At 40.1% G+C, this 11,570-nt stretch overlaps 1 protein-coding gene across 1 annotated transcript; it reads left to right on the top strand.

Annotated features, from left to right (window-relative positions):
• Nucleotides 1-6,232: 6,232 nt before the first annotated feature.
• vax1 (ventral anterior homeobox 1) lies at nucleotides 6,233-11,199 on the top strand (the record flags this gene model as incomplete). The annotated part of the gene is made up of 3 exons (XM_084021275.1): nucleotides 6,233-6,464; nucleotides 7,870-8,057; nucleotides 10,684-11,199. Exons 1-3 carry the CDS (start codon nucleotides 6,251-6,253, stop codon nucleotides 11,197-11,199), a joined length of 918 nt encoding a protein of 305 aa, XP_083877401.1. The 5' UTR covers nucleotides 6,233-6,250.
• Between the last annotated feature and the right edge of the window lie 371 nt (nucleotides 11,200-11,570).

Genomic DNA, 11,570 nt, shown 5'->3' with positions numbered 1-11,570 from the left:
CCAGTTTGTGTTAACTGACTATTGTAGTTCCAGTCGTAGCAGAAGAGAATTTGAAATAAACATACTGACAGGTGATCAGCGGGTCCTATTTCCTCCCTTGAAATTTTACCCCTTCATCCCGTTCGGCTGCCTTCAGCGCTTCACGGTTTGATTTGATTTTCAGGACATATTTATTTCTAACCAGGCATTAAATGTGTTCGGAGAACAACTCTAATTTCCGGCATTGAAATAATGAAAACGGCTCTGAGCAGGTTCACATAACAGCAGATTTCAGTGTTGTCCAGAGTGTCACTGAAGCCTTGTGGTGTTAAAATGATGACTGTAATAGTCACAATAATGCTGTAATAGTCACAATAATGCTGGTGTGTGTGTGTGTGTGTGTGTGTGTGTGTGAATATATATATATATCATTGATTCACTGGTGTCATTTCTTTTATGTCAAATTTTGGCTGTTCAATCTGATTGGATCAGCAATCTTCACCAAGGCTGAGGTTTCATCAAACTGCTGTGTGATGTATAGCATTATTTTGTGAGGACATTACATTATAGGGGCTCATTGCAGTGCTAGTCCTCTACAATAATCCATTGCTAATACATAATTATCATTTTTGAGTGGATGGAACAAACTGTAAGAGCAATACTTTAGACTCCAGCCTACAGGGAAAAATGTTGTTTTCATTAAAAAAAAAATCATATTCACCATGTTTTTTTTTAAAGAGGTTAAACATTGGACAAGTAGCTAAGTTGAGAATGGCTACCGGTATGTTTAAATAAATAACTTGAATCTAAAAAAACTCAATATACTAATATATCACCAAGAAAACATGCCAAGTTTATTACTTATAATAAGTACAATTATTACATTTGATAGTTTGGTGAATGTTTTGTTTAATATGCAAATGAGACAGAATATTATCACATTTGTGCTATTTTGCATACAGAAGTCTGGACTCTGGAGAAAGCCAGGTTAAAAAAACATCTTAGAGTCAAAGTTTTCACAGAGCAAACTTTGGAGATTTCTTTGTAACACTCCAAAAATCAGAAAATAATGTAAAAAAAATAAATAAAAATGTTTCCCCCGTTTTCGGCAATAACATTTTGTATAGAGCATGCTATAAATAATAATAATATATTTTCAGAATAAAGATAGGAATTAAACTGGAATGTGTGGTGCTGCTTTAGTGGAAACTTCTAGCTCAGAGTCTGAGAAAAAAAAAAAAAACTAGAAACAGCCATTAAAGTTATGATTGTAAAATGAATCGGGTAAAATTAATGAAGTAATTGATATCAGCATGAAACTTCCCCGGTTGATAACTTGCACAAAGACAATGAATTTACAAGTTTTCTGAAATTATGTGTTTTAATACGCAAATGGGGCATTATCTAATGGCATCTTTTAGAATATTGAGGAGAAATCTAAAGATGCAAATAGAAAAAGTAGTAAAATAAACACCTTAATATGTATTTTGTTTTTTTCCAGGAGTCTGAAAGAAGATGTGTTATGAATGTAAAATAGACCAAAATCTCTAAATTGACCAGAGCATAATACATGTTTTGCCTAGGGTGGTGAGTACTTCCGGTTCTTTAGCATTATATACAATTTGGAGCAGAACATAACTTTAATGACATTTTGGGGAACCAAGACTGAGTCAGACTATCAATTGATATAATTTCAAATCTTTATAAAAGTCCCCTTATGCAGCTATAACATTTATCATTATTTCCATAAATTACACCAATATTGGTTGACTTAAAATCAACAGTTACCTTCAAGGAATACCCTGCACTATATGTGGGACCACTGATCAGGCGTTTACATCCAGTTCTGAAAAGGCCATCAGGGAGCGACTCTTCTCTGATTGTATAGAAGTCTGTGAGAAAATGGTTTTACTTCTCTCTTAATGTATTATCTCAGTAAACATTGTAAACATGAGTTTATGGTCTCAATCTCTAGTTTCAAGTCTTTTTTCAATCCAGCATGATGTTCATTTAGTACATTATGGTCCATTAAGAGTCCAACAGACCAGAAAGCAGGGGATACTTTAGGGGGTGGGGCTACCTGCTGATTGACAGGTTACTGCCACATTGTTATCTGTTCACGGCGTATTTTCACTTCATGAAAGTTAATTGTAACATTTGGTCACCTAAAAATGTCTAAAAATTCAGCGTTCGGTTGTACGAATCTCCAACTTCTCACGCCACTTCTGGTTGCAAAAAATCAAAATGGCAACGAAACAAAAAACAGGATGGTGAGAAAAAACCAAGATGGCCACGAACAAAAACCAAGATGGAGAAGGTCATAAACCAATATGGTGACAGACAAAAGCCAAGATTGCAACGGAAGAATTGTAAAGTGTCCTTGAGTGACCTGAAAGGCGCTTCTAAATAAAATGTATTATTATTATTATTATTATTATTATTATTATTAAGAAAAACAAGATGGCGGCAAACAAAAAAACAAGATGGAGATGGTCAAAAACCAAGATGGCGGCAGACAAAAAACAAGATGGCGAAGGCCAAAAATGCCAAACTTGAGGCTTCAAACATGTGGTCCTGAAACCAATGGGGGACTTTGGTTTTGTTATTTTTTCAAATGTAAGAACAATCATTCAAAGCAATAAACATCCCAATACTGTATCAGTCCTGACTAGCTATGATGGGACTAAAAAAGAAGGAACTCCATGAATAAACGGGTAGGTTTACATCCTCCTGGCCTTCTGTTGCATCAACCTGGTCTGTTTTCTGTCACTACACAAGTACAGTAACACAATGAACAAGGTCATATACAAGTGAAGAAGCTCGACAGCAGGTAAAGGCTTCACACTTATGAGCACACTTTCATGAGACTGTTCAGAATAATAACAACAAATGTATGGGTAGGATTGTATGGTCACCTTTTCATACTGCTAATTTCAAGCAGAATTAAACCAGGAAACATGCATCATGAAATGAAAATGCAAAGAAGCAGCCCAAAGTGTTTAACAAAACAGTAAAAAAAAGAAAAACACACGAAAAAACAGCAATATCACAATACCATCTCAATACAACAAAACATCAACAATGATACCATTAAAATGAACCTGTCTCCTTTTATCCTTTTTCCATTTTTACTTTTATGTTTGTGTCTTTTGTTGGGTTATCCCTCTAAGGGTGGGGTGGGGGGATAATGCTCAGAGGGAAATTGTAAACTGTAAGACCAATGACCAGCAATTTCTCTGTATGTTTATATGAATGATTTTCTTTTGAGAAATAAAAATATATTTAAAAAAAATGAACCTGTTAAAAGCCAAATCAAATAGATAGGTCTTTAATATGACCTTTAAAATGACAAGGAATAACAGTGATATTTGACATAATGGTGACGGAATATGTTGCTGGGAGGGAGCATGTATAAGTAAAAAAAGAAAAGGGCTGAAAATGCTTCCTTGAGGAACACCATATTCAATGTCAAAATGGTCCGACACAATTTCACCTATAGGCTCGCAAAAATTGTTCCTTTGTGACAAGTACGAGAAACCAAGTGAGCAGTGACACAGAGAGACCTACCCATTACTCAAGTCGATTGATTAAAATGCCATGATCAATCGGATCAAATGCAGCGCTCAAATCCAGTAAAAAGCGGCCGGCTACATCGTTTATATCAGTTGACATTCTCAGGTCATTACTTGCTCTAATAAAGCAGTTTTTGTGCTGTGGTTTCAGGTACAGTAACATAGAAGCCTGGAATAGAAATGTGGTGGTTGCTATTGATTGGACTTGCACTGCAATGTATGTGTAGTAATTTGCCATTGGAACGTGTGTGTCGTAAGATAGATGTTGCTCACAGTACCAACACAATCCCACGGAAGTTTGTGAAAAAGACATGAAATTTAAATCTAGCAATTCATGTACAGGGACACACATTTTCCTTTTTCTTTCATGTTGCTGAACAGGACTCGCAAACTAAGTACTTCAGTTGGAAAAATCCTTCATGCCTGCGCCCCCTATTCTTTTTTCAGGACGACATTACGCTACAAAATAAAAGCTGGGTTTAGGCAGCAAACCCTCTTGGTTTGTCAAAGGAAAACTGTCACAAATCACATCACAAAAACACTTTGTGAAACACAATGTCCAACACCGGTTGAAAGTCCTTTTGCCATTTGTGTAATTTTAATTTGTATCCACCATGAAAAAAGATCCCAATTATCTTTCCATTGTCATAGTCCCTGTACATGAAAACAACAGCTTGCATTTCTTGACAGTTTCCTGACCTGCCATGAGACTGGACTTGCACTGATGTATGTGTCGGCGTGCATCATTTAAAAGATTAATATAATTACATCATCATTTTTTTTCAATTTAAATTCCTTCAAGTAATTTGCTATTTGAATATGTGTGTGTTGTGAGTGAGATTCCATGCTGCTCTACAGTACACATGCAGTGTTCGGCACAGAGTGTGTGATATTTTTGGGGATGTGGAAACTGAACGCATCAGTCTTTTCTCCACCTCGACCATTGTGTGTTGCTGAGAGGCCAAGACGCTGCGTCCTCAATCTATTTCCCAGGCTGCACCACAGCTTGAGAAGCCCGGGTCCCCTTTAGTCGCTCCCTTTTTAGCCTCCTTTTTTATGATGTTCAAACAATGGATCCTGCCCCTCTCCAAGCAGCAGCCCCCCAAACACTCAGTGAATAAAGTTAGTCCAACATGCAGCCCTTAAACCCACCCCGAGACTGCTGCCGGGCAGCCACACTCGGAGAATTGTTTGTTAATAGTCCAATTAGATAATTGCCATCTTTCACTCCTTTTCGTCTCTGTTTCCCATAAAGGCATGAATGGCACTCAGGGAGGGGGGCAGATTGAAGAGGGCTTCTGGCCAGCTAAGGTGACAAGAAGGGCCAGAGAATGCTCCTTGCACTAGGCCACTGGTTTGAATTGAATCATTGTGGCCTAATCAATGGTCTTATTGGATTACTGGCCACTGCTGTGTTCAGAGATATTGTTGCACTGACAATGAAAATAGCTAAGAGTTGGTGGTGGGGTGGGTGGGTAGTGGGCTGGAAGGCGAGTGGTGCAGAAAGGTAGGGGCCGTTCCAGAGGTATGTGAGAGTGTAGGCAGCCTAAACACTAATGACAAGCTTTGTTCCCCTTTTTTGTCTTTTTCAAACGTGCAGGTTAAGATTATGAGAGCTGGAGGTGGCTTCTGGGGTGCAATCATTTGAATACTGAAGGATGTGGCGTTAGCGGCCGGGACCTGGCTGAGCTGCTCAGCGGAGGAAACAGGAACACGATCCCAGTTTAAGTAAAGTAGAGCCCGGCGTTGCAGCTCTCAAACTGGCCGGGTCGTGATACGTTTTGATCGACGTGGATTTGTTTCTTTATCCTTTTCACCTGTCTCTCTCTCTCTCTCCGTCTCTCTCTCTCTCTCTCTCTCTCTCTCTCTCTCTCTCTCTCTCTCTCTCTCTCTCTCTCTCTCTCGCTCGCCCAGTGTCTCTTGCCTACAATAGCTTAGCGGCGAGATCCGCACATTGCAGAATTCCGTTGATTGGTGAGAGTGTCAAAGGGAAAAAAACACAGGATCAAAGTTCGCTGACATGCTGCGGCAATCAGGTGCGTCGTGAAAAAAGTCGCGGGGGCAAAATGGCCGGCTGTGATCTGCGGAAGGAAGAATGAAGCACCCGGGAACTTTTTTCAGGTCTGGAAGAGTCGTACGTCTGTGATTGTGTGTGGGGGTTGCAGAGGCTTGGTTGCGAGGCAAGACCAATCATTTGTGCTGATTCTCTGGGCTGAGAGCGGGCAAACTGAGGGGGACGGGATGAGCAAACCCCTCCATCAAGACCTGATCTATTTCCCCCAAACAATTTAGTGTATTCATGAGGTTACGCAAATGTGGAGGCAGCAAAATTACCGTAATCAATTGAAACAGTGAGTGCGCATCCATGGCTCTGATTATTTGGAGATCATCTACCAGCCTGATGTCTATGTAACGAGGAAAGGGGGGCATTGAATTACTGTTGAGTTTCACTGAGAAGTCCATGATCATTGGGCAAAGGGAGTTTGGTCAGTGATAATAGGACTCCTCGGTCGGCCGAGGGAAGTATTTCACCCAACATTAGATAGCTGACTCTGCCCTGCTGAAAGGTGCTGTTTTGAAACTAAACCCCACACTGTCCAGACGAGCCGGTGCATCGTCTCCTCTGTAATTTTTTTTTCACCTGACAAAAGGAGAAAAAAGAGGCGGACAAGCCACAGGTCCAGGAGGACAAACTGAGCATGGAGGTCAGGTACAACCAAGAGATGGAAGGGATGGGGCTGAAGAATGGACTAAAGAAGGGAAAAGACGACAAGGACTCCCAGGGCAGCTTGTCCAAAAGCTTCCTCAAGGAGCAGCAGGACTCCTTTTCCCCCTCTGGGACGCCGGACAACTGCGACAAGAACAGGGGGAGCACGGGGGACCCGGACTACTGTCGGAGAATACTAGTCCGAGGTAAGGCTTGTGGTCCCTCTCTTCTTTTCTTCTTGGAACTTGCAGTGTGATACTTCCGAATTGTTGTATGTGAGGAAACAATGCGGGTAGATTAGATTAGATTAGATCATTTTGCAATGAGGAAATGAGGGAACCTTCAAGAATTATGACGAAAAATGAAGCCTTTTGTAATATCAGAGAGAGAAAGGTGCCAATTAAGATCATTTCACTTAACTTTAACTTTTAATTAATGGAATGTCGAAAATAGTAAGAGGACTAAATTATTTGTCATGAAAAAGAGCTAACTGCAGAAATATTTAGATTTAGAAAATTGTAGGCCAGACATACTGCATGAACTCAATGATTTTTCTTTCTTTAAATATTTGCTATTGACATGCTAAATTTTTCTTAACACAACGATGAGCGATATTTTTCTTTATATTTCATGTTAATAATACCCAGCATTAAATAATTAAATACATTATTAAAATGAACAAATCACTTATATTTCCTTCTGTTCTTTTAAATTACTCTTTCACGCTGATAAATATTAAGATTATAAATATTCAAACACTGAAAAAAGCAGTTTTGTTTTATGGATATTTAACAATAAAAACAAACATATCATAGGGTGTTATTGTGTGTGTGTGTGTGTGTGTGTCAGATTGTGATTTATGCAGTGCTGGCCCAACAGACTGAGTGTATAAAACAAACTAAAAACAAAACATCCCCAAAAATATATTTTCTTACATATAATGAGACAGAGTAGCATCACTGCTGAAATTGAGACTGAGATTTAAATTAATATAATTAATAAATAATTATAAATATTCTATTCGACATCACTCATTTCCCTTTATTGTTAGCATTAATATAATTGTGAGGGAATTTATTGCAGCGTTGCAAATGCATTTCTTTAGCAGGATTTGAATTGATGATAAATTTAATACTTTACAATCTTTAAAAAAATATTGATTTACTTTTGTTAAACGTTAAACAGCTTTATTTTGACCTCCATCCCTTTCTCTTTTGTGGTACCATATGTATGATATGCAACATGTCACTCTTATTTCATATTATTTATGTAATCTTTACTTACTATTTTTAAACACGTCCAGGGAGTAATTTGTTGTAAACTCTTTTGATTTCTCTCCAATCCTGTTACATTTATTGCAAATACACTTCAGTTAAATGTTAAATACAATCTGAAATTCACTTCTAAATATTCAGTACCTCCACTACTATCTAATATAATAATAATAATAATAATAATAATAATAATAATAATAATAATAATAATAATAATAATAAAAATGATAATTATAATAATAATAACAATAATAATAACAACAACAATTATGTTAGTGTTGCATTTCTATGTTCCTTCTATATTCTCTTTGCCTCAGTGTTGTGCTCATTGTTGCAGATGCTAAAGGCTCCATCAGAGAGATTATTCTGCCCAAAGGTTTGGATCTGGACCGTCCCAAACGAACCCGCACCTCCTTCACTGCAGAGCAGCTCTACCGGCTGGAGATGGAGTTCCAGAGGTGCCAGTATGTTGTTGGGAGGGAACGGACCGAACTGGCCCGGCAGCTCAACCTGTCTGAAACTCAGGTGTGTAGAACATTATCATGAATGCTGTGGAAACTGGACAATCTGCTTTTGTTTGAGCTGAAACAGCAATAATGTAGTGTGACTATTACCGTGAGTTTGGACTGACCATATTATGTTAGGATCTAGTAGCACCACTTGCTTTGGCACAGAGGAAGGTGAATGTAACCACATTATTCTATTTCTTTATAAGCTCAAATAGAAAGGTGCAATCATTTTTCTTCCATATTTTCTTCAAGAGGCTAATAATTACAGTTTGGAAACGGGTCTGTTTTCCAAGCGTTTAAATCTTAAATGGCACCAATAATCATAAAAACCTGGAGGTGTGTGTTTGCCCCTTTTAAATGTGAGCGCCGGGTTAAACCTTTGATTTGCATATAGATAATAAATTGTACCTTGAAGGATAAATATTTCTCACAGGCTTTAATGTAAATGCATCCGCCTTATTAATAAATCCAATGCAGTGACAGAAGACTTGTGTGTGTGTGTGTGTGGTAGCCTGTGTTTGACACCAGTCTCTAGAGCGAGTCACCATGAATGTTGTGGACTTTGCTGCGTTTCCTTCATATGTTTGTATATTTTGGTAAATGTGTAAAGTGGCTAACAGGCTAACGTAGTGCTAATGTGTCTGAGGGAGGAGGTTGACCTTGAGTGAAGGTCTGCCAGAGGTCAAGCTCTTCTCCCACAACGACAACACAACTGACGACTTCACTCTGCTTGTTGATGTACAAACTGGCTGCTGTCCTCATCACCAGCATGGATGTCTGACCCAACGTTTTACATTTAAAGCTTTTAACATTTTTACACAATTGCTGCTCACATGAATTCAAGTTACAAAAGTGTGTGAAGATGCTACTTTGCTCAGACAGAAGGTGATAAACGCACTAAGGAGCGACAAAGGCGGCGCCTGATTGTTGTCCTGATGATGCCTTCATGAAAACATGGAGAATTGGCGTTTGGGCCCCTGGTTGTTAGAGTAAGGACTGCGTGCACAGCAGCGTATCATCTTTGCCTGGTTTCCTCTGCACTGAGAACGTGACCTCTAAAATGTACGTGATGTTCTTCACAGGGGCAAAAAGGAAATAGTGGATGTGGAAATGGGTTGGTGAAAAGTAAAGCCCCTACAGGAACCAGACGTGCCATTGGAGCAGTGGCTGGCTGCTGATTGCTACATATATATATATATATATATATATATATATATATATATATATACAGTTCTATGTGAAAACACCGTGTTTGTTCAGTTGATACGATGTGAAACTGAACAGAACTAAATAGATCCGCTGAGGCACATTGATGACTATTTGTAATTCTTGGGAATAACGAGAATATGATGTGGATACTCCACTAACTACTGAACAAATACTTACCACGAAATCTCACAATGGTAAGAAACATGTCTTTGCTATCAGCAACTAAAAGGACAACTAATATGATGTCGTAACTCTGAAAGCCTTCTGAGATATTTTGGATATCTCAGTTTCTGTGTGATGTTCTATATAGTTCTGACCTGCTGAAATCCCATGATGCCACTGTCATTAAAGGAAGGCCATTTTGAATTCAGAGGCAGGAGAGGCTGGTTAATGTTAGGTGGATGTGTTATCCAGCGTTGTCACACGTTTTAAATGGGAATTTGATCTGTAGACAAACAGCATCTTACAATTATTATCACATGTCATGTAGATTTCCAACTGATTGCTTATATGTCAGAAAATAGTGAGAAAAAGTTCCCAAAAATGAAGGTGACCTCTTTATATTGGTTATGTTCTCCGAACCAAAAAGTCTCATACTAAGTATTTCTAAGATATAAATATCAAGATATTCAAGTTACAAAAATCCAAAATTGAGAAAAGCCACAAATCTGAGACACCGACTGCAGGGAAAGTTTGGATCGTCAGCTTAATAATTGCCTTTAACAGTCAAACAATTATGAAAATAATTGCCGATTGAGTGTCAGTCTAATGAATAAATAACGTCATACCACAATTTTACATTCAGTGAGAAAAAAAACAATATTTTTTTTATTTTTATCGGCAGAACTTTGATCCATTTTACAGATGGCTGCTGATCTGAGTTCACGCTTCAACCTTTTGTATTAGCGGCTGAGGAAGTTTTACATGTGAAAGGATGTCTGAGCAACTTTTGATTGAATGAACCTCCTGCCTGCTGCTGCATCACAGCGAGCCCTCCGCTGCGTGTCCGACTCAAACCGCCATCGCTACCTGCTGCCCCTCGCAGCACGATCAGCTGCGGAGCGTTAGTGAGTCTCAAAGTGCACGTGGTGACGGAGCAGCAGACGGCGCTTTGCTACTTCAGCTTTGTGAACAAAAGCAGAACAAGTTCATCCCGACTCAGATTAGTGTTACAGTATGATCACTGGCCTTTTAGAAAATATTGTTTGCCTTTACTGGAGAGTTAACAGTGAACAGCCAGACCGGGGGGGGGGGGGATTGTTATGTGGCGTGTGTTGTAACCACACGGTGACCAAAGTGTTACGATATCAATATAAACATTAGACATGTATTAAATGTATCAAAGTAATGCTGTATTTAGATACTTCAATTTATTGTTTTTTTTTTGCAGGTGACGTATGATCACACATGACCATTCCTTTCTCTGTCTCCAGGTGAAGGTCTGGTTCCAGAACCGCCGCACTAAGCAGAAGAAGGACCAGGGGAAGGACTCTGAGCTGCGTTCGGTGGTTTCGGAAACGGCGGCGACCTGCAGTGTCCTCAGACTGCTGGAGCAGGGTCGGCTGCTGACGCCGCCGGGCCTACCAGGCCTCCTGCCCCACTGCGGCTCCAGCCTGCGCCCTCCATCCATGGCGATGAGCGGCAGCGGCAGCAGCAGTGGCGGCAGCACCGGCACGGCAGGGGGCAGCCCTCCTTTACCGGCCGTCACCAGCTCAGGGACAGTGGCCGGCCTGCAGGGCTCGCCGGCGGCTCACGGCCTCTTCAGCTTCCCCATGCCCTCCTTACTCAGCGGCGTCGCCACCCGCATGTCCTCCAACCCGCTGTCCATGGCCGGCTCACTGGCTGGCAACCTGCAGGAACTTTCCGCCCGCTACCTGAGCTCCTCTGCATTTGAGCCTTACTCGCGGACCATTGGCAAAGAATCCACGGACAAGAAAATAGTGGAATGATGCTTTGTTTCACAATGATGGGCTCCTGTTTCGTCTGAACACGTTTTGGGTTATTTCGTTGGCTTTTACTGTCCGTCTGTTTGTGCTCATTCTCTTCTCTTCTGTCTGTGTCACGTTCTGTAGCAGTTCATGTATTCCAGTTGCACATCTGGCGCCTTGTACGAGGAAGAAAACAGAGACCAACACAAGCTCTAACAAAGACAGGGGAAGGGGGGTTGTGGAGAGATTTTGCACAAAATGTTCTTATAGGATGGAGTTTTAGAGAGGGATCTTTCAGGTTTCTGCTAAACAAACGTCCGATCAATGAATCCAACAATATACACAGGGGGCCCAGAGAATATGGCTGCTTCGTACCACAAAACCATCCATCA

The sequence above is a fragment of the Eutrigla gurnardus genome (assembly GCF_963514095.1).
Source record: "Eutrigla gurnardus genome assembly, chromosome: 11".
NCBI lineage: Eukaryota > Metazoa > Chordata > Actinopteri > Perciformes > Triglidae > Eutrigla > Eutrigla gurnardus.
The sequence above is the reverse complement of the archived record's forward strand: the minus strand, read 5'-3'. Positions and strand labels throughout refer to the sequence as shown.